Source organism: Ruditapes philippinarum, unplaced genomic scaffold, assembly GCF_026571515.1.
Source record: "Ruditapes philippinarum isolate M1 unplaced genomic scaffold, ASM2657151v2 ctg1226_1_1_1_1, whole genome shotgun sequence".
Lineage (NCBI taxonomy): Eukaryota > Metazoa > Mollusca > Bivalvia > Venerida > Veneridae > Ruditapes > Ruditapes philippinarum.
The window spans coordinates 102481-128836 of NW_026851932.1; the positions used below are offsets into that span (position 1 = coordinate 102481).

The following is a 26356-nucleotide window of genomic DNA, read 5'->3' on the forward strand; positions in this document are numbered from 1 at the left end:
TAACTGAATATAAAATAGTTTTCATTTACAACTAATTGGCAATTCTAAATTAAATAAGATGTAAAGGATAGTTCTTGCCATTATTAAAAAAATGGGATGTGAAGAATATTTTTAATATAAAATGTACAGGATAGTTCTTTAATTTTCTAGTGAAATTGCCAAGATATTTAAAGTCTGTATGAAAATATTGAGAAACAAACAAAAAAAAACAACAAACTCTTTAGTGTATGATTTATATATTATATAATAATTGCTGTGTTCAATTGATATTATGCCGATAATTTTCATATATTTTTGCATATTAATAAAGCATGTATAAATATAATTGCCTACCGACTGCATAGAGGTTGGTGTTAGAAACTGAGTTTCCTTTCCGAAAATAGTATGTTTTGTTTAATTAAGTTTACATAATTTCCTGCAGTGTTCGATTAGAAGAAAACATGTCAGAATTGTTGCATTGGAAAAAAAATTCCAAAACTGTTACGCTTCTAAGAGGTTCAAATTTGATATTTTTCCTTTTTCAAATTGACAGAGAGTTTTAAGTTTTAACAAGAATATACCGTGAAATAAGAATTAAAGGTTTAATTTTTTTATACTTTTCTCTCCTTGCTAACTAATTCAACTTCATTTTCATTTTATTTACTACTAATTCGTAGCAACATTCAAAATGACAATATCAAAAATAAATCTAGATATCACAATTGTGAAAAACGTATTATCAAATCACATGTATATATGTCAGTTATAAGGACACACGAAAGCAATACTCTTATATCAAGTTATACGAAATTATCTCGTCAAAGTATAACATTGTCATATCCATAAATCATTCAGGAAAGTAAATGGAGTCTGAATAATTTAACGGCGGTTTGCATTCTGGCCACATACAATGTAGTTAAAACACTTGGGAGTGGCTTGCATCTTGTTCACATACTATTTAGGGAGAAGCTTGTACTCTGGCTCCCTCAGAGGTTTGCATCCCCGTCACATACCATTCGGGAAGGAAATTAAACTCCGAGTCCCTCAGCGGTTGGCTTATTATAACCGGTTCATGTGGGCTCCACTTGAGTGTATAGACTATTCTAAAATATTAACAAAATATTTCCAGATTAGTTTTATCGGTACAAATACATGCTTAGCAAATGGATAATATAGAATTACAAACTTTCTACAAATGGTATTATTACATTGGTTATGTTGAATATGAGTTTGTATAAATCTAGATATAAAAATTTACCTGTAGTCATCGTGAGTTATTTTTGATTTGATAGTAGATAAAAACGCGTCCAAGAAATTATAACACACATTCGGTTTCCATGGATCACGGGCATCCTGAAACATTGTAAAAAAAAAGAACTATATAAGATGCACAATTATCTTATCTGATTGAAGTGTATGAGATTAATTCATTGAAAAAGTGACTGCGCCTTGGTCTATGTAAATATGAAATGTTTAATAATTTTACTGTCTAATTTTATCTTAAATGTACCAGCAGACTCCGACTAGAAATCTACATTTGAAACGCTGCTTTAAAGATGAGAAACATTTGAAATCATGACAGAAGATGATCATTGAAACACAAATCTATGCCTCTAGTATTAAGCTAGCCAGTCTGTCGCATGCTCGAGCAGTCGGGCAAGGTCTTTGTTCAATTTGCAACTCAATTTCCATATTGAGATGCCTTAACGTAATGGTAGACAGGGTCAGTTCTATTTTACAAAAGGAGAGGACGATGATAGCACAAAAGTTATCTATGCAGGATATTATTGCTGTATGCATACTTCTTTACTTTTTTTACATGTACATGGCATAAAGCTTTATCTAATGAAACAATTTTTTTTACAAAATTATAAAAAAGGTAAAAATTCATGGAACTGTTATAACCTTATTCTCGAAAAAGTTTTAACACAGAATGACTTTGTTATTTCACACACATAACCATTGCATGTAAACAGACTAAAGTGTTATGGAATAAATAATATGTTGCATGATTTAACTCTGAATAGAGTTTTAACTGTTTAACAATGACGATATTTGCTTTTTACAGAAAACATACGAACATATTTTCTCTATACAGATACTTTGGAAAAACTCTCTTTTTAAAAAATTCAAAATTCAGACAACAAATATATAACTTCAGTGTTGTTGTATTTTTTCTGGTCCTTTGGGATCATAGATGTCAGCACTATTAAGTGTTGAGAATTGAGTACTGCTCGGTGCTAGGGGCGTGAGGGATGTTGCACTTATTCATTGTCCCTGATGTACAGACTCAATCAAACCGAGTCTGCAATTTTCATGTAATTTTGTTGTGATTAAGGCTTCCGAGGGATCACTTTGTTTCCAGATTTTTTATACACTTTAAGAATAAAATATTATTTTATTTTATGTGTGAAAGACATGGCAAGTCAATTTCTCACGTTCTAGTAGACACTAACAATACCAATACCTTTGCAATATCAAGCAGCTTAGGTGTATCGAAAGTATGCAACCTTTTCACACTGCCATTATCATCTTTGAAACCACAAACTATTTCTTTGGTACCTGTCAGATGACTTTGTGCCCACCATTTTTTCGTTTTGTACCTAAATGTTAATTTCAATCGTTAAGAACGAATTCTGATATATCTCCTATAAATTAAATGATTAGTATACGATATTAATATTATATTTTGTCTGATATATATCTTATCTTTGGACACAATATCAAAGTGTAATAAATTATCCATATCTGACGTTATCACTTTTTACTATAGGTAAACTATTTAGCTTTATGGTGAGATATACTTACGCTTGTTACATAATTAAATAAAATCAACCTTTGTATTCCTTGTTATATTGAAATCATCGCAAATTTTGACACAATGCGTTTCAAGAAGTTCCTTAATAAAGTTGCATGCAAACTGATTTTCAAAGTTTCATCAGAAACTATCTTACTTTACACGGTATCGAAGCTAAATAACTACAATAGGTCTGATATTAACAACGTGAAATATCATTTGTCGCAAGAAAAACAAACGCACAAATTCCACTAATCAAACATATTTCTATATTTCTTTAAGTATACTATACGAGTATGTATAGTATCCCTTTGCTATCAAGTATAAACAATACAGTACCAAATATATTTTGGCTAATATGAGGGGGCTTTGAATACAAACTCTTCAAACATCATATACACCATGCGTATGTGTTGATGCATAATAAAGGACATACCTCTGGAAATTCCGGAGATGTCTTTGTTCCATTCTGTAATCCTTAGTTGTTTTAAACTCAACATATGAGTTACCTCTCACTCTATCAACTTTGACAGCGTCTATCTCTCCGGAAAATACTTGAATACAAAACCAATGAACAGTAACATTTGATGTCTTCTGAGTTCATTATTATTTATGTTTTTCTAAGATTTCTAATATTTATGGATATATATAGATGTTTTTTATGAAAATGCAATCAAATAAGATTATAACTTATTAGATCAGTTGAAATCTATTTTCAGCTATCATGTTAAATAAAGCTTTTGATCAAGTTCAATGACTCATTTAGTCCAAAAGAACAATTTTTATTTCTATTCTCAAATTGAGGTTCTGTTTCTAAAACGATACACACTGGCCATATAGCTGGACCAAATATGTTTTAAGTCATTAAAAAGTAAAGATGATTTTTTTTCTATTTTGTATGGAAGACAAAATACGATTTTGCTGACGTTTCGCTACTTTATTTATAAAAAAGCACATTTATACGTAAATAACCTTCTAACTTTCTTTTAATCTGTCATTAAAACACAGCAGAGAAAATATTGTTTTCAGTTTTAGTCATTAAGTCAAACATTTAGAAATATTAAGTTGGTTTAAAACAACGTGTTGGTATTTTACCTTAAAAAATGACTTTTTTTGCTTTTACTTACCACTTTATAAAATCCTTCCACCCGTTGTGTACGGAAATTTTTTGTGGTTTGGTTGCCCCCTCTTTCGGGGATCTTTCAAATAAAAATTTGTTAAAAGTTCTGTAAAAAGAGTAAAATTGTTTCTGCAATTTGTAAAAAACTGTTTTGGCCCAAACCTTTTGAACAAAATTTCTACGTTTTTTAGGGGGTTTAAAAATCCAAAAAAAAAAATCGGGTTTTTTTAATTTTGGGGTTTTTTTTTTTCCCCCCCCCCCCCCACCCGGGGATACCCCCCCCCTTATTTTTTTCCCAAAAGTTTTTTTTTTGGTTTTTTTTTAAAAAAAAATTTTTTTAAAAGTGAAAATATATAAACAACTTGTCATACTAATAATTTGCTACTTAAAAGCATCAATGTCTTTCTTATTTACTAAAGATTTATGAAAACAACTGAAGGCCGACGAAAAAAATACGGAATCATTTAAAGCAATATTATTTACCTGCTGTTAGATATTGCTCAAATTTCCACCCTCGACAGCTTTCTATGTCATCTACTATTTTTCTTTCACTCTCCTTCTTCTCATCGGACTCGACTTCATTCAAATAGTAAGTTCCATTGAAGAGCGTTACAGCTATATACCAGCCTTCACTTTCCTCGTAAGGCGTAAGCAGTAATTTTGTAATCAATCCACGCTGTGTGACAAAATCAGCGTCTAGTCTGCTGTACAGAAATTAGATTTAAAGATAGCTTGAGTGAGATGAAAGCCTGAAGTTTATATGCATCATTCTCGAGTATGGTTTCTGGAACTAGACTGTGCTTGTATTATATGAGAACCATTTCATGACACCAGGATCTCTTAGGTGGGGAGGGCCCGACCCAATTTTCCCAAATAGCACCTTTTTCCCAAAACTTTAAAAAATTTGGTTTTACAATTTTTTTCCGTTGCTTTTTAAAGGGGAATTTGGAGGGCGATTATGGAAAAAAGATTATTATATTATGGGTTTTTTTTTTTTGATTTTTTAAAATCAAACCCAAATTTTAACATGCTGATAAATTTAAACCTCAAAAATTAAAAAGGGTTTAAAAAAAATCCCGCAAAAAAATATAAAAACCCCTACGGTTTTTCTTTGGCAGGCATAGGACAGGGTTTACCCAAAATTGCGTTTTATCAGAAAAATAAATACCTTTCCCCCAGTTTTTTTCTGTTTCCCCAAAAGGCCTTTTTTTCCAATTTCAGGGTTTTATATCCCCGTCCCCTTTCCTTTATATGTCTTGTTTTTAAACCATGATTTTAAAACCCAAAAAATACTTTTTGTAAAATTTGGCGGTTGAAATTTTAATATCTTTGACCTTTCATCTGAGTCGAAAAAATCCCTTTTTTATGTCCAGGGGAATATGACCCATTTCAACCGGGTTTCCAAAATTTGGAGAAGGTTTGTCAAATCACTATTTTCTTTTTTAAACCCCCCCAAAAAAAAGGGTTTCTTTATCTCCACGTACTACAAATCCTTTTGGGATTTTTCCCCGGGTCATTTTCCAGTTTTTTAAATTGTTTTGATCTACTTTTGGGTTTTTTTTCCGTTTTTAAATTAAAAATTAAAACACAAAATATAATTTTTGCCTAAAAATTTTGTTTCCTTAAAAAAAAATTTTATTGTTTCGCCCCGTTTAAAAAGTAATTCCACCTTTTTATGGGGAAAAAAAATGGGAATTTTTGAAAAGGTAGGGGTGTTTTTTTTCCCGAAAAAAAATTTGTTTAAAAAAGGGGGGACCCACTCCCAAAAAACCAAACCCATTTTTTTGGTTTTTTTAAATTTTAAAAAAAAAAGGGAAAACGCCCTTTTGCAAAAAAAACCCTTTTTAATTTTTTTTAAAAAAGGGAAATTAAAATAAAATTAAAAAATTTAAATAAAACACAAGGTTGGAAAAAAAAAGAAACTTTTGAAAAAAAATTAAAAAACCAGTTTTTCTTTTTAAAAAATTTCCGAAAAAAATTTAAACTTTGGTTTTTATTTTGGGGAAAAAAACCCCCCCTTTTTCCCTCCAAAATTGTTTAAAAATGTTTTTTTTTAAAAAGGGTAAAAAGGGAAAGGTTTTTTTAACCCTTAAAAATTTTAAATTTAAAAACCTTCCCTTTTTTTAAAATTTTAAAAAAAAACTTTTAAATAAAAAAAAAGTGGGAAAATAGTTTAAGGGCCCAAAAAAAATTTCGGGTTTTTTTTTAAATTTTTGGTATCCAAATTTCCCTTTTTTGAAAAAAAAAAACAAAGTTTTTAATTAAATTCTTTAAAAAGGAAAATTTTTTATTTGAACAAAAACCCATTAAAATCACATTTTTTTAATTCAAAAAAAATGAGTTTTTTCAAAAAATGGGCCTTGATTGCCTTTTTTCGTCAAAAAAAAAGGGTTTCCGAAAATGAGCAAGAATTCTCTTTTTTAAAAAGAATTTTTGCTATTTTTTAAAGTTTATTTTTAAAGGCCCCTAAAAAAATGTCACCCCAAGCTTATTTCGACAATGATGGAAAATTTCCCGTTTTTTAATGGTTCCATAAAAAAAGGCGAATAAAAAAAGGGTTTTAAAAAACAAAAAAAAGGGATTTTCCCCCTTTTAAAAAAAACATAGGCTGAGGGAACAAAAAGAAAAAAATTTGTATTATTTTTTATGTTTTGGGATATCTTTTTAACCCCAAAAAAATGTTCGGTATGGTTAATTTTACTTTAAAAAATTTATCATATGTAACGATTTCTAAAAGTTAAATTTTTATAGTAATGACTAAAAAGGGGTTTTTTCCCTTTTTTTAAAAAAAAAATTGGGGGTCTTTCGTTGGGGTTAAAAATAATAAAATTTAAAAAATAATTTTAAAAATAAAAATAATTAATAATAATATTAATAATGGTAATGATGATGAAAATTTAATTTAAAATAGAATGAACGTATCAAAACCCATATTTATTATATTTTCCAAAAACCACTACTTTTTTTACTTTATCTTCAATATTGTATTTATTTATCTAAAATTACCTTTTGATTTTCGTTTTTGGGAAATTTTTATAAATCTCATTTCCCAAATTTTTTGTTAAAAATAAAAACCTTTTTAAAATTAAAACCTTTTCTTTTTTTAAAAAAAATTAATAAATTTCCCTTTTTAAACCCCAAAATTTTCGGGATTTACCTAGATTTTTTTTGGGGAAAAAAAGTTGGTTTATATTTTTTAGAAAAACAAAAATTTTAAAATTTAAAATTAAATTTTAAAAAAGGGTTTTTTTTTTCCCACGGGTTAAGATTAATTTTTTTTATTTTTTTTGGATTTTTCATTTAACTTAAACCAGGGGAAAAGTTTTATTTATTTTTTTTACACGCTGACATGATTTAAAAAATATTAAAAAAATGCCGAAAAGTTGATTTAATTTGAAAAGCGAAATTTAATAATAAAAAAGGGCCCATAAAACCACTTTAATTTATTTTCGGGGTTTGGCTGTTTTTTTAAAAACTTTTTTGGTTTCCCAGGGTAAAAATTAATTTAGATAATTTTAATTTGGTATTTGGCTTCAAAAAAACCAGGGTTTGTTTTTTTTTGGTGCAGGTTTCCCCCTGACTACAAAATATTTTGATAAAAAAAATATGCGCCCACTTTTTTGATTAGAATAAAACTTATTGGGGAAAAATCGGGAAAACGGGGAAATTTTAAAAAGATTACCCGTCCCAATTTCACCATTGGTTCAGCCTTCCCTTTTTTGTGAGGGCGGGCTGGTTTTACATTTTCGGGCCTTTTTTGGTTTAAGGGGCCCCGAGTGTCATTATTTTTTAATTTATTTTTTTGTTTTAGTTTTTTCTTTTTTGCCTATTGCTTCCCTTTTTTTTTTTTTTTTCTTACGGGTTTTTTTAAAAAATAATTTTTTTATTTAGGATTAAAAAATGTAAAATTTAAAATATAAATTTAAAAATTGGGGGAAAAAGTTTAAAAAAATATGAATAATTTAAATACATAAACCAAATTTTGTTTTTAAATCGGAGTATTTTTTTCCACTTATACTAAAAAAAAAACATTTTATTGCGTTTAAATATAAAAATATATTAGATTTTTTTAATATTTATTTTTTTCCAGGAAAATTTTCCCGATATTTGACATTTTCCCTAAATTTAATGCCAAATTTCAGTATAAAACCATAGAAAAAAAGATTCCCCAAGAAATTTATACAACCTTTGAATTTTTTAAAAAAAAAAAGGGTATTTGTTCCTTTAAAATAAGGGCCCTTAAAAAATTTATAAAGGAAAAATGCAAAGGGTTGGGCCTTTGGGAAAAGGGACACTTTAAAAGGTTTCATTTTTATTTTAAATAAAAATTTTCAATTGTTATAAAAAAAAATTTTCCCCATTATAAAAACAATTGTTTTTTCGGGAAAGTTGAAGCCAAAAAATTTGAAGTTTTATACAAGAATTAACTATAAAATGATTTACTCCCAGAATACGGGTTTTATTTTTCCCTAGGAAATTTGGGGTTTTAAAAAACAGTTTTTAAATTTTTAACGAATCAGCTATATCCCAAATTGGGTTTTGTTTTTTGATGAAATGTTACTAGAAGGGACTCCAAACAAAAATAATAGTTTAATATAATTTTAAAAATTTTATTTTCCTTTTTTTTTGTTTGTTTTTCCAATTATATTGTAAGATAACATTCACGGAGTTTAATTTGTACAAAGGTCACATAGAACATAGAATGTTATAAAAGAATTATCTGGACGAAACATGTAATATATACATGTATATTTTACTTGTAAACATACAATTTTTAGCCACTCATTCAAAAAATAGAAATGATATGTGCATTGTGTTGAAAAATACATAATTGAAAAAAATGAATATAATAGATAGCATATCATAAACATTCATGATAATATAAATATTACAATAGTGAAAAAAATACATGTATATCAGTTTTAATACACCTTTATTCTTTTTTATCACAAGATCATAGACTCGTTGGACAAAACAAACATGAATACTTTTAAATTAAAAAATTAAAAACCAAAATTTAAAAAAAAAGAAAACCCAAAAATAACAAAAATTTTGGGCAAATTAAAAAAATTTTAGTTTCAATTTTTTTTTAAAAATTAAAAAAAATTTAAAACTTTAAAAAAAGGTTTTTAAAAAAATCTTTTTCTTTTTTTAACCCCAAAATCATAAGGAATTCGTTTTGGAAAAAAAAAATTTTTAAAAGCCAAATTTAAAAAATACCAATTTAAACATTAAACCAAATTTTTAAAGTATTTGGCCAAAAAAAAAAGAAAAATTTCAAAAACCTGTAAAAAACAAAAAAAAAAAAAATTTAAAATTTTAAAAAACCAAAATTTCCAAAAAAAATTTAAATTTAAAATTCTTTAAAAAAAAGGGTTTTTAAATTTGCAAATTTTATAACCCCTTTGGTTTTTGATTATTTTGTTAATTTAATTTTTTGGAATTTAAATTAGGGGTTTTGAAATTCGTTTTTTCTTTTACTAATTTAAGTTTTTTAAAAAGACTGAACACTTTACCAGTAATAATCAGCTTAAATGCAACAGGGGTTTAAATTAAAATTTATTAATTTTTCAACTTGTATTTAGACCAATAAAATAAAAGCAAAAAACTTTCTGAGTTTAAAGACCAATATAGATAACAAAAGAAATAGTAAAATTAAAATCATAACAATATTAATCACAAAATAAAATAATTTAAAACTTCGTTCCTGCAAAAAATTGACCATTGGTGAGTTAATAGTAAAACAGGATTTTATATATCACTTCTAATGAGTATCAAGATATAGCGTTTTGTTTAATAATGTTAACAGAATTCCGTGCAGTGTTCAATTAGAAGGAGATATGTCAAAACTGTTGCATTGAAAAGAAAAACAATTCTAACAAATGTTACGCGTCTTAAAGGCTCAAAACATGAAGGTGTTTCTGTGAATATTTGACAGACAGTTTATGTTTTTACAAGGTAGATACAGTGAAAATTCTATAATTTTTTCCCCTTGCTAAAGTATTATCTTAGTATATTTACAAATTAACTTGATTTTCTCTTCAATTACTACTGACAAGTTACAACATTCAAAATAACAATATCAAAAACACCAGATGGCACGATTGTAAAAAACGTATTTTAAATCACATGCGTATATGTTAATTATAAGGAAACACGAGTGCATTACTTTGACAAGTTTTATGACATTATTTCTTGACAGTATAACGTGGTCCCATCCATTGTCATCCAGGACAGCTAATGGTTTCTAAATACTTTAACGGTTTGCATTTTGCCCACATACCATTTAGGGAGAAACATGTACTCTGGCTCCCTCAGCGGTTTGCTTCCAGGCCACATACCATTCAGGAAGAAAATTAAACTCCGAGTCCCTCAGCGGTGGGCTTATCATTACCGGTTTATGAGGGTTCCACTTGAGTGTATAGACTATTCTAAAATATTAACAAAATATTTTCAGGTTAGTTTAATAGGTACATAACGGGATTTTTAGATAGATAAATCTACAGAATTTACAAATGATATTAGTATATTTGTTATGTTGAATATATTATATAAAGAATTTCATATTTACCTGTAGTCATCATGCGTTATTTTTGATTTAACAGTAGATAAAAACAGGTCCAAGTAATTAAAACATACATTTGGTTTCCATGGCTCACGAGCATCCTGAAATATTGCAATGATTAATTTAGACACATTAATCAAGTAGCATTATCAATGAAAATATTTCACCAGAGATCCAGTACTAGTTTACCTATTTCGGTCTAAATATTTTAAAGCCCCGTGTTTTAAAAACAACTTGATATATGTTCAATTGGTTAGTTTCATTAAGAGTGAAATAATGTTTGTTTCCCAAAATTTTACATTTGCATATGAACATTGACCTACATATGATAGAGTGCGACTCAGATCATAAATAACATAAAATCTAAAAAAAAACCTTCTGCCTAGAGTGCAAATAGGGTTATGAATTTATTTATTTGAGATTTTTATGGGGGTCATACCTAAGCTCCAAGCTTTCTCGGACAATCTCATATAAAATTTTACTAGTTGCTAAAACAAATATAATAAGTCATAGAATAAAATACGACGGGCATATTTAAATAAGTGTCAACAACTCAATTTAACAATGATTTGCACATGAAAGTATATGTATAATATACTATTTGAAAGATTATTGATTTTTCTAACAAACAGTCTATTTTGGCATGATTTACACGTGCAATAAAAAGCAGGTCATTTAAATACATGTGGTTTTGTATAATGGTTGTAAACGTGGCTGAGTTGCATTGTGATATGAGAGAGGAACAAAAAAGCCTATTGCAATATTCATGGTTTATTGGGTAAATGCGAACGGATATAGATTTAGTTTATGAAAAGAATGCCCTTCCATATCGTACAATTGCCAGGTGGATGTAAATCTTTACGGAAGGTAGAACTAATGAGAAAGATGATCTCCGCTACCTGAAAAAGACATCAGCACTGTCAAAGCCATAGTTAATGAAATGCAAGATATCGTTTGGAAGAGATATGTGACATGTTGGGCCATAGCGTCATATGTGTTTTCAATCTTGAAAGAAAAGTTAAGGAAATTCTTCTCCTGTTGGATACCGCATTTGCTAAGTTCTGACCAGAAAACGGAGCAGGTTGAAAAAGCCTCGACCTTAATTAGTAATACTATGTTTAAAGATCGAGACCATTGACGGTCGAGAAAAAATATCAAAAGGGATGAAATGTGTCTTTATTTTTTGAGCCCGACAATAATCTCAGTAACTAAATGTGGCTAGTGAAAGCAGCGATCGCCCAGTTGTTGTTTGTCGTAGCAGAAGCGTTAAAAGACAACGCTTCATTTTGTGACAGTAATGGAATAGTGGCACGTGCCGCTGTGCCTTAGAAGGGAAGTGTCACTGAAACATTTTACCCTGACCATGTTCTCACTGCTGTAGGGATGCGCAGGATCAAATAAATCCATGATATGCACCTGCGCACCTGTCAGCCTTGGTTCAAGCTTATTTAGAGGAGCAGATAATTGAGAATTTGCTCTATCCCGGTTATAGGCCTCTCTTCTTGTGACTTTTTGTTCAATCTATACACCAAATCTTGTCTTCGAAACTCGTAGTGCCGTCGGAAGCACTCTCTACCAGTGTATGAAAAGTATACCCATCGAATAGTGCGAAAGTGCTTTTTAAGAATGGATTCTGAGACTGAAAAAGTGTGTAGAGATCAATGGTGAATAGTTTGATGGACTCTACTAAGCATTTTTCGCAGGTATGACTTATTTATAAAAAACGCGCTGCCGTTGCCACTGATTTAAATATCCCCTCACATTATATGGTTAATACTTCTGAAACTCATGAATTCGTATTCATTAATGTATTTACCTTTGCAATAATAAGCATGTCAGCTCTCTTGAAAGTATGCACCCTATTCACAATGCCATTTTTATCTTTGAAACCACAAACTATTTCCTTGGTACCTGTCAGGTAACTTTGTACCCACCAATGTTTCGTTTTGTATCTAAATAAAATATTTATGTACACTCAAACGTAAAGCACAAATTCTGAATTATCTATTATAAGTTTTTTTTAAAATTCAAAGAAATTTCTCGAACTTTGATTAGCTTTTGATTAGCTTTAACACTTCGTAGATGATGCCATATATACCGTGAAGAACCGGACTGGCACAAATTTATGATTTCAACATCATGAACTACGTGTGTGCATAAACAATTATTATTTGCACTTTGTTCTTTATTACATATTACTGGATACAAACATCATTTCTTCAGAAATAAAGTTAAACGTTACAACTAAATGATGACTTTATATAAATCTATATATAAACAAAACGGTATATATTCAAGGCTAATAAGAAGGGGTTTTACATACAAATTATATACACCATGCTTTTATGTTGACATATATTAATCATCATGGACAAACCTCTGGAAATTCCGGAGATATCTTTGTCCCATTCTGATTTCCTTAGTTGTTTTAAACTCAACATAGGAGTTACCTTTCACTTCATCAACTTTAACAGCATCTATCTCTCCGGAAAATACTTCAAACAAATATGAATAGTTTAGCCATGTTTTGCTAAGATTTCCGATAATTAGAGAATGAACAATATTTCAAATAGGATTATAACTTTTTTGATAAGTTGATATGTATTTTAAATTGTTATATTAAATATAGCTTTTATGGATTTTATTGCCATCAAGCAAAATAGCGACAAAAAATAGAAACAATTCGAATTCCCTTTAAGGGGTACATTAGTCCCAAAGAAATTGTTAAGTTCTGTTTTCAAATTGGTGCTCTGTTTCTTAAAAATTCGCATTGGCCATATTACTGAACCAAATATATTTAAGCCATTTAAAAGTAGAAGTGATCTTTTTTTTACGGGAGACAAAATAAATTATGTTTACGTTTTGCTACTATTTAATTAAAGATTTCATATTTAACATACTTTTAATTTCTTTAATTAATAAAATTCCTTTATTCTTTTACTCCATTTTAAAAACATAAAGCTTAGACTTTACTGAAAAGGAAAATATCGTTTAAAATTTAAGTCTTAAAGTGAAACGTTAAGAAATATTGGATTGGATAATAATTAGACTGTCTTTGTTGCTATCATTACCTAAAGAATGATTCTTCAGCTTTGACTTGACGACTTTATAAAATCCCTCACAGTTATTGTACGGAATGTCTGTGTTCGGTTTTCCATTTGAGGTATCTGCAAATATTTGTTAACAGTGCTGTAACAAAATGTAACTTGTTCTGCAATTGTATAAACTGTTTGCTCAAGAACTTCGTCAAGCCTTCAGCCAACAAACTTTAATCTTCTCTTCATAAGAATAAAAAGGTTATAAATATATTTACATGTATATATATTTTATATATACAATGTTTACCTCTTCATCATATTATTCTAAATCGTTTCCCACAAAATATTGAGTTAGCCGATACGTTAATTTATTTTTCGGTACATATTTAGATGATACATTGATCTAGTGTACTACAATACTATTTAATGAAATTACTATCAGATAAATTCATTTACAAGCTTTGTCTTTTTAAAACATTATTTAGAACAGAAAAAGTATTTCTTGTTAAATACTTTTCCTTTTTCTCCTAAGATTTATTAAAAAACTATAAGATAGAAAATTATATGAAGAAATATCATTCACCTGCTGTTAGATATTGCTCAAATTTCCAACCTCGACAGCTTTCTATGTCATCTACTGTTTTTCTTTCTCTCTCCTTTTTCTCATCGGACTCGACTTCATTCAGATAGTAAGTACCATTAAAGAGCGTTACAGCTATATACCAGCCTTCATTTTCGTTTTCTACGTAAGGCGTAAGCATTAACTTTGTAAGTAATCCACGCTGTGTGACAAAATCAGCGTCTAGTCTGCTTTACAAAGAGTAAACATACCTCAATGTGATGAAAGCTTGAAGCTTATATGTACCATTCAATATAATTGTTTCTGGAACTAGTCTGTGCTAGTATTATATAAGACACCATGGTGACGACACTAGTTGAACTCGACCCATATATCTCTTAGGTCAGAGCTAAGCAATGTCATCATTATGCTACTTTTTACAAAGTTCTAAGTTGTTGTTTTTTAAAAGGTGTTAGGGAGGACAAGTTATAAAATGATCATTTATTTTTACTTCTTAATTTTAATATCCAAAATTGTTACATGCCGATAAATAAAGTCTAAGTTAATCAAAAGGTAATAAAATATCATTAATTGCAATAAAACTATACGGTATATACAAAGGTTCGCAGCGCAGGCTTATGAGCAGATTACAAGATTAGATGCTTATCAGAGTTGAATACCTTTCACCAGCTTCTTCTGTTCCCAAATGACCTTTTATCCAAGACAGGATATTAATATCACGTCCCCTTTCCTTTATATGTCTTGTATCAAATCCATGATTCAAATCAAAATATACTCTTTGTGGATTTGGCGGTTTAATGTAATATTTGAGACCTACATCTGAGTCGATAAACTTCTTCTTGATGTCCAGCGAATATGACCCTATTTCAACTGGTTTACCATATTTCGGAGAAGGTTTGTCAATGTCACTATACTTTTTAACCGCGAAAAATGGGTTCTTTATTTCACGTACTGCACTGCCTTGTTGAATTTCACGTTGATATTCCATATTTAATTAAATTATATCTGGTTTTATGTGAAAAATAATCAGACTTTCTTATGCCATAATTGAATTTAAGTCACAAATATAACATATGTTTTTACAGTTATGTCGCGTTTACCTGATTCAATCTGAAAATTGAATTCATTTTATATACGTTTACAGTCACTCATTATAATCAATAGTAGAAAAAAGTATTGACTAGCTAACTAATTAAAAATCACACTGAAAAGGAAGTTAGATTTATAAACGTAATTTACATTTTCGGAAAACTTAATGGTATGATTTTTCTAATTGTTCAACTTTGTGTGAGAGTATACTTTAAATCTTTAAATTTTCTTTTTTATTAAAAAAAACAACAGTAAATATAGTGACAAGTACAAATATACATAACATTGTATCAACATTGAAATTATAAATAATAATAATTATTAGCATAAATAATAATATATTATCGGTGATGATATAATATTATGCATAGTGATGATCGGTTTATTATATTTCGATGTAGGTTCGTCAAAGCCACTACTTTTCCACTTTTTTATTATCTAACAGTCTTAGATGTCTTTGCAAATTTTCCAAAATTTCATCCAATTTTAAGCTGAAAATAAACCTCAAATGTTTTTATCATTTTTTTCTAAATAAAATAAAAGTCCATTTTTAATCATATGTCCTCATAACCGCAATTCACAGAAAGTTATGACGCATTTACCTATATCAATATTGAAAAATGAAATGGTTTATATTTTCAAAAAACACATAATTAATATATAGTTCAATCGATAAATTAAAACAAAAGAATATTAATTGGTTCAAAAGTTAGCAGTTATTTAAACACCTATTTATGAAGCAGAGCGGAGCGGTACCGATCTTCTCTGGATAGAAATGTCGGAGGAGATAACATCTAAATATAATGTATTCAAATAATATAAAATTAATTTAATCTACCTTTACTAAATAATGATTGAAATAAAATTATAGATAAGTTAACGCTAAATTTAAAGTTAAATTTGGAAAAAATACATTAAATTTGTAGTGTTTTTAGAATGTTTTGATCAAGTATTCATTCAGTTAAAAATGTGGTAGATTTTGATTTCAATATTCATTGCTATGATTTCGATAATCATTTCTATCATGCACAATGATTTATTTATTTGTTTACATGTTGAATCAATAAATTTTAATGTGCCATAGAATGTAAACACTTTAAGAATATCAGTTATTAAAAATGCTAGAAAACCACTGGATGATGCATGTCTGAGCAGTTTTAAGACCGTCGGCCCGAGGATGAGATTACGAACATTACTTTAATGATTTAATTTATGGTATTTTTGGTTAAATTACCATGTCCTTTGTGTCGGTGCACGTCTCACTGACCACAAAAAAAAGATATGCGCATAGTTATTGATTAAACATAAAACGTTATTGAGAAGGCTCGGAAATTGAGAAGTTGTAAATGTTTAAAAACAGTATTATTCATATGTCAATGCACCATTGGTTGGCCCTGGCTTTTCTCTTCTGATGTGGCGCAGGCTGTGTTTTACATTTCGCCTTGTCGGTGTTACAAAGTCCTGAGTGTCATCATGTTACATATCCATATCAGGTCAATCTCTGTTGAAAACAAGTATTCGACTAAATGTTTATATTACTGATAAAACTTGGTATGTCGAGTGTACCACGGAATACTAGAATGTTTCAACTATGCTTTTCTAAAGAATTTGTCATTTTTTTCAAGTATTGCAACTAATAGCTACACAAAATCGCAATGTTTCGCCACAATCACAGCATCAGCATGTTCTGTGGGCTTAAATGAACCAATGATTTGAACATGTGCTCATTTTTATATTATCTTCCGACAAATATAAATAAATAGTAAAATGCATTCTAAATTCATAAAACGCCTTACTTTAGGTTTGTCAACGACACGGGTTAACTCTTTGCTATTGATTTTTTTTATTGTCACAGGTACCCCCTCTCTCTCTCTTAATTTGTTAACAGTTCGCCAAAGTTTGTCTACCAATGAAATCGCTCTTTTTTTTTTCTTTTTTTTTTAATTTTACATTTGAGGTTGCAACACAATTTTTATGTTTGTCTTCAATTTATTGATCTTTCTCCATAAAAGTGTATAGTAATTTCCTGGTAAACACATTACTATTGTATGATAAATCAATTTTATGATAAATATTTACCATACAGTGCTGTAGCACAACTGTATGTATTAAATTAATACGTTAAATGAGCCAATTTAATTGGACTCCGTCTTTTTACATAATGCACTCGATATTATAGGTTATAAGAAACTAATTTATATAACCTTTAATCTATACTTAAAACACCTGTAACCCTCTTTAGCATGTATTAATTAAGTAATATAAATTTTTACTTTTTATCCTAATTTGCGTTGTAGAACCCGGAAGAAAGAATTGAGTTTGTGACAGAGAACACAATAAAATGGTATTACACAATTACAATCTTTCCGCCAGAATCTTTTTTTTTCTTTGATATAAAAAGTCAGTAGGTATATCAAAATGGTTATATTACAGCCAATTTTCCGAAATTAGAAGGCTCTCATCGCGATCAGATTCACTTTCAAATCTCCGAAGTGCCGATGAATTGTTTATTTTGTGATTGGTCAAGTTTACTTGAAATACGTTATAGCCTATGACAGGTGGATATCGTTTTTTTAATTTAAAATCACTTGTTGAAAAAATGATTATATATCAATAGAACAAGATTCGAACGTATGTCTAGACGTCAATTCGAATTCAAAAAGACATTTGTTTCTTTAAACCATGTGCATTTAAATTTATGTTGGAAACTTTGGAGATTGTCATGAAATTTGAACTTAAAAGGTACAATGATTTTTAGATCTATTACAAGCCTTTATAAGAAGTATACCACATAATGGGTACAGTTGGTTAGCAAAGGTTTGAAGTTCATACAAGAGTGAATGTTTTGACTTACTCGCAGAACATCTTTTTTGTATTTCCATAGAGAAATAGAATTTAAGTACAGATACAGTTCAAATTTTGAGGGAATTAGTTTAGATCAATTGATGTTGTTTTTAGATGATTCATAAAAATGAAAGAGTTGGTATATAAATTTTATGCCTTTTTTAATGTCATTTATTATAGATAACATACACGTAGTTTTATTTGTTCAAAACTCACATAGAACATGAATGTTAGAAAAGAATTATTCGGACAAAACATGAAATAAATACATCTATATTTTACTTGTAAACATATAATATTTAGCCACTCATTTCAAATAAAAAAGGAATTGTACATGTAATGAAAGATAAATAATTAAAAATGGAATTTTATAAAAAGATTATCATAAACATTCACTATGATATTAATATTACTATAGTAAAACTGTGCATGTGTATCAGTTTAACTACAACTTTTTTCATGTTTAATCACAAGATCTTAGACTCGTGTGACAAAACAAACATTAATACCAAATTCTAAGAAACATAAAACCATTAGAACGGGTGAAGAAAGTATCAAAAGTGTGCATAGTTTGAATGCAAAGTCTAGCTCATCACAGACACTTAAACTTATAACAATATTTTCAATAAAGACCAAATGCCTAAAAGGAAATTTAATTTATTTACTTTAAAGGTATTTATAATGCTATTTTACGAGCATATGTCTATTGATAAAAAGGTACAAAATGTATATTCAACTAATAATCAGCCATTAGATCTAACCATGCTATTTCAAGTACATATGCCACTAAATATAAAATGATATTTAATTAGTATTTATTTTCAACCATTAGATCTAACCATATAACAAAACAGACATGACTAAATCAAATGAATTATAAAGATGAAATAACTAAAGAATTAAGTGTATTTATAAAGTTTTATAGTTAAAAATTAAAAAATATTAAAAGTCAAATGTACAAACTACTCAGCGTTAAAGTTAAAATAAGTCCTTTATTCATTATTATGTTATGTTTAGTCATGAATGGAGATATAACTTTATTGGAAAACCAGTTTTAGAAATTCGCATTCTCATACGTATGTAAGACTGTAAAGTTATTTCAACTTGCATGCAACGTTATTGATTTTCAAATAGACATTGATACAAATTCCTAGCACTCATAAAAGAAATAAAAAAGGCGAAATAGATAATTGTTAAATGTATTAATAGTTTTTTTAGTATTACAAGTAAATAATAAAAAGATATGTGGTAAAGTTTAATTCAATTGTTATGACAATAACATTTTTCTTTTCTAATATAAAACTGTTGTCTTGAATGGAAATATAACTGAACTAAACAAATATGGTTTAGACAACCATTTCATATGTCAGCTAACTTTTCTTTTTTTACAAAGTTGTTGAATGTATTGTGTTAGTAATTTGTTTAAGTTAGTAAGCTTGCCAAGTTTAAATAAAAATATAAAGAACAAAAGAAATTGTAAAGTTAAAATCATAAACATCACAGCAATATTTATCATCAAATAAAGAAAGATAACTCTTTATTTTTGTTTTGTTTCAAAACAACGCATCTCAATTGCAAAGGCAAGAAATAAACCATTGGTATCTTAAGAGTCAAACAGAATTACACATATCACTACTTATAAGTATAATATTTTGTTTTATAAGTTTACAACATTCCCGGCAAATGTTTCAAATTTTATCTTTTTTTGTTTTCTCCTTGCTAACGTATTATCATATGTTCATTATTCTATTTGATTTTATTTTTAGTTTTAATTGACTCGTAACAACATTCAAAATGACAATATCAAAAACTAATCTAGATATCAATATTGTGAAAAATGTATTATCAAATCACATGTATCTATCTCAGTCGTTAGGCAATACTCTTATATCAAGTTATATGAAATTATCTTGTCAAAGTATAACATTGTCATATCCATAAATCATTCAGGAAAGTAAATAGACTCTGAATAATTTAACGGCGGTTTGCATTCTGGCCACATACAATGTAGTTAAAACACTTGAACTCTAGATACGTGAATGGCTTGCATCTTGTTCACATACTATTTAGCGAGAAGCTTGTACTCTGGCTCCCTCAGAGGTTTGCATCCCGGTCACATACCATTCAGGAAGAAAATTAAACTCCGAGTCCCTCAGCGGTTGGCTTATTATAACCGGTTCATGTGGGTTCCACTTGAGTGTATAGACTATTCTAAAATATTTACAAAATATTTCCAGATTAGTTTTATCGGTACAAATACATGATTAGCAAATAGATAATATAGAATTACAAACTTTCTACAAATGGTATTATTACATTGGTTATGTTGAATATGAGTTTGTATAAATCTTGATATAAAAATTTACCTGTAGTCATCGTGAGTTATTTTTGATTTGATAGTAGATAGAAACGCGTCCAAGAAATTATAACACACATTCGGTTTCCATGGATCACGGGCATCCTGAAACATTGTAAAAAGAACTCTATAAGATGCACAATTATCTTATCTGATTGAAGTGTTTGAGATTAATTCATTGAAACAAACCCAGAACAAAGTGACTGCGCCTTCGTCTATGTAAATATGAAATGTTACATAATTTTGTACTGTCTAATTTTATCTTAAATGTACCAGCATTAAAACGTGACATGGGATAATCATTGAAACACAAATCTATGCCTCTAGTATTAAGCTAGCCAGTCTGTCGCATGCTCGAGCAGTCAGGCAATGTCTTTGTTCAATTTTCGGCTCAATTTCCATATTGAAATCCCTTAACGTAATGGTAGTCAGGGTCAATTCTTTTGAAGATGTTAGAACAAAAGTTAACTATGCAGGATGTTATTAATGTATTCATACTTCTTTCCTTATTTTTACAAATAAGATATGAAAACAAACAAACGTACATGGCATAAATCCAAGGTAAAAATTCATGGTACTGTCATAACCTTATTCTCGAAAAAGTTTTAACCCCTTTTTTATACACATTACAACTGCATGTAAGCAGAATAAAATGTTCTGAAATAAACAATTAACTGCTAGATTTAACTCATTTTAGAGTTTTAACTGTCAAACAATGAAATATACGAACATATCATCTATATAGATACTTTGGAAAAACTATCTTTTTTTAAAAAATATATCAAAATTCAGACAAAAGATATATAACCTTATACACTTTTAAAATAAAATATTATTTTATTTCATGTGTGAAACTTCTGTAAGACATGGCTAATGAGTATTTCTCACGTATAAGTAGACACTAAGATACATACCTTTGCAATATCAAGCAGCTTAGCTGTGTCGAAAGTATGCAACCTTTTAACAATGCCATCATCATCTTTGAAACCACAAACTATTTCCTTGGTACCTGTCAGATGACTTTGTGCCCACCATTTTTTCGTTTTGTACCTAAATGTTAATTTCAATCGTTAAGAACAAATTCTGATATATCTCCTATAAATTAAATGATTAGTATACGATATTAATATTAGATTTTGTCTGATATATGTAGTTAATTATCCATATCTGACGTTATCACTTTTTTACCATAGATAAACTATTTAGCTTTATGGTGATCTATATACTTACGCTTGTAACATACATGTATTTAGATAAAATCAACCTTTGTATTCCTTGTTATATTGAATCATCGCAAATTTTGACACAATGCGTTTCAAGAAGTTCTTTAATAAAGTTGCATGCAAACTGATTTTCAAAGTTTCATCAGAAACTATCTTACTTTACACGGTATCGAAGCTAAATAACTACAAAAGGTCTGATATTAACAACGTTAAATATCATTTGTCGCAAGAAGAACGAACGCACAAATTCCACTAATCAAACATATTTCTATATTTCTTTAAATATACAATACTATGTATAGTATCCCTTTGCTACCAAGTATAAACAATGCAATGCAGTAATTTTTGGCTAATAGGAGGGGGCTTTGAATACAAATTCTTCACACATCATATACACCATGCGTATGTGTTGATGCATAATAAAGGACCAACCTCTGGAAATTCCGGAGATGTCTTTGTTCCATTCTGTAATCCTTAGTTGTTTTAAACTCAACATATGAGTTACCTCTCTCTCTATCAACTTTGACAGCGTCTATCTCTCCGGAAAATACTTGAATACAAAACACATGAACAGTAACATTTGATGTCTTCTAAGTTCATTATTATCTATGTTTTTCTAAGATTTCTGATATTTATGGAATAGACAATGCAATCAAATAAGATTATAACTTTAGATCAGTTGGAATTTATTTTCAGCTATCATGTTAAATAAAGCTTTTGATCAAGTTCAATGACTCATTTAGTCCCAAAGAACAATTATTTTATATTCATAAATTGAGGTTCTGTTTCTAAAACGATACAAATTTGCCATAAAGCTGGACCAAATATGTTTTATGTCATTAAAAAGTAAAAATGATTTTTTTTCTATTTTGTATGGAAGACGAAATACGATTTTCCTAACGTTTCGCTACTTTATTTATAAAAAGAAATCACATTTATACGTAAATAATCTTCTAACTTTCTTTTAAGCCGTCATTAAAACATAAAACACAGCTTATACTTTTCTGCAGAGAAAATATCGTTTTCAGTTTTAGTCATAAAGTCAAACATTTAGAAATATATAAGTTGGTTAATAGTAACAACGTGTTGCTATTATTACCTAAAGAATGACTTTTTAGCTTTGACTTGACGACTTTATAAAATCCTTCACAGTTGTTGTACGGAATTTCTGTGTTCGGTTGCCCATCTGCGGCATCTGCAAATACGATTTGTTAACAGTACTGTAAGAAAATGTAACTTGTTCTGCAATCGTATAAACTGTTTGGCAAGCCTCTGAACAAAATGCTACGTTGATATAGTGTACTCCAATATCGTTTAATGATATCACCATCGCATACATTATTTACATGTTTTGTCTTTTTTAAAACATTATTTAGAAGTGAAAATATAAACAACTTGTCATACTAATAATTTGCTACTAAAAGCATCAATGTCTTTCTTAGTTACTAAAGATTTATGAAAACAACTGAAGGCCGACGAAAAAAAAATACGGAATCATTTTAAGCAATATTATTTACCTGCTGTTAGATATTGCTCAAATTTCCAACCTCGACAGCTTTCTATGTCATCTACTGTTTTTCTTTCTCTCTCCTTTTTCTCATCGGACTCGACTTCATTCAGATAATAAGTTCCATTGAAGAGTGTTACAGCTATATACCAGCCTTCATCTTCCTCATAAGGCGTAAGCAGTAATTTTGTAATCAATCCACGCTGTGTGACAAAATCAGCGTCTAGCCTGTTTTACAGAAAGTAAATTTAAAGATAGCTTGAGTGAGATGAAAGCCTGAAGTTTATATGCATCATTCTCGAGTATGGTTTCTAGAACTAGACTGTGCTTGTATTATATGAGAACCATGGTCATGACACCAGTATCTCTTAGGTGAGAGCCAGACAATGTTACCACTATGCTACCTTTTCCAAAGCTTTAAACATAGGTTTGACAATTTATTCCGTTGCTTTTTAAAGGAATTAGGGAGGACAGATTATGAAATGATTATTATATAGAGGATATTTGTTTGTTTGTGTGTAAGATGAAATTTTATTTCATCGAGTGGGCTTTAAAAACAGTATTCTCACGAGTGGCGTAGCCACGAGTGAGAATACTGTTTTTAAAGTTCACGAGATGAAATAAAATTACATCTTACACAACAAACAGACACATTTTCTTTTTATTTTATGCTTAAAAACAAGTTAAAACGAAATTTCCATAATTTTAACGTTAATATTAAAATATGTTTCCCCCATTGAGAGCCCCATTTAGACGGAATTTCTCATTTAAAACAAGAAGTCTTGAGCTGAAAAAAAAAGTCCGCCAATCAAGGTTAAATGACGGTAATATTTATTCATTTTATCAAAAAATATGAATGATCGCTTGTTTTAATAATAAAAACAAACAATTCTTGTAGGAGAAAAAGTCCAACCATCCATCCATATTTCTGTTACTTACTGCGAATTTATATTAGACCTGGCTTTGTAAAATGTAAGCGGCAGCCATTTTTTAAAGTTGTGTATTTCATGGGAGGAAATAATTGTGTAAGATTCAGAAGGATATAATTTGGATTTGTTTAGTCATACACCTTTTTAAAAGAAAGAAAACTTATTTGAGGATTGTAACAGACAAAAAAATAAGTGTTGACAGAAGTGAAAACATTCAGAAAAGGAGCTAGGAAATTGGAAAACTTTGAAGCTTGCTAAGGAACGCTGGGATGTTTTACTTATTTTACGAGTGATGGCTGTCAATGCTTTTCAATTTTTCATAAAGCATACGGCAGTTATTGCTCGTAGGATACTTTAATATGCCCAAATGTCATCAAGAGCAGTTTTGCATGGGGAAGGAATGTATTTTTCAGACTGTAAAAACGAAACAAAAAAAATTTTAGAGACGAAATTTGGTGATTGGAATTTGAAGGAATAGAAGTAAGTTTTCTCTCTTTACTACTTTTGACATTTAAGTTAATTATGTATTTCAGCTTTGCTATTTCTTTTAACAGCCTGACATTGTCAGAATTGTCAGTAAAAATAAAATTGAGGTACTACATGGGGAAAATCTTAAAAAAGTAGTTTCGTCATTGAAAAAAGTGAAATTATATTTTGATAATTTTCACTGTGAAATTATCAAATATAATTTTCACGGATAAATCAGTAATCCACTGAAAAGCATAAAATAAATTATGTTTACTTCTTGATTTAAACAATTGTAACATACTGATAAATAAGCCTCAGTAAATTAAAAAGGTATTAAAAATATCAGCAATAACTATAAAACCATACGGTTGTCGTTGGCAGGCATACGGACAGATCACAAGATTGCAGTTTTATCAGAAGTAAATACCTTTCACTAGCTTCTTCTGTTCCCATATGGCCTTTTATCCAATACAGGATATTTATATCACGTCCCCTTTCCTTTATATGTCTTGTTTCAAATCCATGATTCAAATCAAAATATACTTTTTGTAAATTCGGCGGTTGAATGTAATATCTTAGACCTACATCTGAGTCGATAAACTTCTTGTTGATGTCCAGTGAATATGACCCCATTTCAACCGGTTTGCCATATTTCGGAGAAGGTTTGTCAAAGTCACTATACTTTTTAACCGCGAAAAATGGGTTCTTTATCTCACGTACTACACCGCCTTGTGGATTTTCACGATCATTTTCCATTTTTAACTTGATTATATCTACTTTATGATTTTCTTCCGTCTTAAATAAATATAAATCACACATATAATTTGTAACAAAATAGTGTCCTTACATTTATGTCGCGTTTACGTAATTCACTTATGAAAAAATGAATTGATTTGTATTTTCAGAAAATTTGTAAACAGACACTCACACTATAGTCAATAATAAAAAGTAATGATGATTTTCATTCAAATTCGACTAAATCATATCAAATAAATATCACAAATAAAATATGGACTATAGTCTCCTATATGTTAAATGAATTTTTTATGTATCTATTTTACAAAATTACATCAGCCAAATGTGTGTTATTCACAAATGGTTATTTTGCATTGATTTTCTAAGAAATACAATGAATTACATTTTCAACATTTTCATTATAATAAAAGTTATGAAACGAAATTCAACTACACAACACACCTGTTTTTTTTTAATATGGATCCATTCAAATACCGAAAAATGGCTGAAATTTAGGAAATGTGTGAACCCCAAACCTAAAAACCATTTATCCCTATAACTATTTCATTTGTCTATTAATTTTTATTTTTATTCTGTTTTTTATATATATATAATAATATATATATATATATATTTAATATATATATATTGTACACCTTAGAGAAAAAAAAACAACGATTCTTTTATGATATGAAAGAAATATGAGTCCCTATTAATTGGTCCTAACCTGTGGGTGGTTAGTAAATGTTTTAAGTCATAGTCCTTAACAACAGTCATCGACAGTAACCGCTATGTATCTAAGTCACCTAAATGTACTATCTTCCTAATAATCAATTTAAAAACGCATCAAATATTCATACTGACCTTAACGTTTTCTGAAAAGCATAAAAAATGGTGAATAAATACCATTGAAAAACAAGTTTTATTCATGCGGTTAAAAATTTAAAAGTTTATATATAATTTCTCAATAAAGTCGAACCATTTATATCACGTTTCGTGATATAAACCGCCGCAATCGCTAAACATGGTAACATTTAAATAGCTTTGTTATTGTTATAAACTGATAAGTTTTGCGTTCATTGTATTACTTTTTGGTACATTAAGCACACTATTATATGACTAGAAA

General features: G+C 28.9%; 1 protein-coding gene across 6 annotated transcripts; it reads right to left on the bottom strand.

Annotated features, from left to right (window-relative positions):
• Window positions 1–219: 219 nt before the first annotated feature.
• Window positions 220–25466, bottom strand: LOC132743066 (decapping and exoribonuclease protein-like). Of its 6 annotated transcripts, none has more exons than XM_060731592.1 (7): window positions 24923–25447; window positions 23109–23326; window positions 22691–22786; window positions 3213–3330; window positions 2447–2582; window positions 1238–1332; window positions 220–1082 (listed from the first exon to the last, which is right to left on the bottom strand). In XM_060731592.1, the coding sequence occupies exons 1-7, from the start codon at window positions 25312–25314 to the stop codon at window positions 938–940; spliced, it is 1200 nt and encodes a 399-aa protein (XP_060587575.1). In that variant the 5' UTR covers window positions 25315–25447; the 3' UTR covers window positions 220–937. The 6 variants fall into 6 exon arrangements, with proteins under 6 accessions (XP_060587575.1, XP_060587596.1, XP_060587588.1 ...); XM_060731613.1 differs by lacking the exons at window positions 220–1082; window positions 1238–1332; window positions 2447–2582; ... (2 more) ...; window positions 23109–23326; window positions 24923–25447 and adding exons at window positions 9964–10327; window positions 10468–10562; window positions 12278–12413; ... (2 more) ...; window positions 14083–14306; window positions 14739–15189; XM_060731605.1 differs by lacking the exons at window positions 220–1082; window positions 1238–1332; window positions 2447–2582; ... (2 more) ...; window positions 23109–23326; window positions 24923–25447 and adding exons at window positions 9964–10327; window positions 10468–10562; window positions 12278–12413; ... (2 more) ...; window positions 14083–14309; window positions 14739–15189.
• Window positions 25467–26356: the final 890 nt, after the last annotated feature.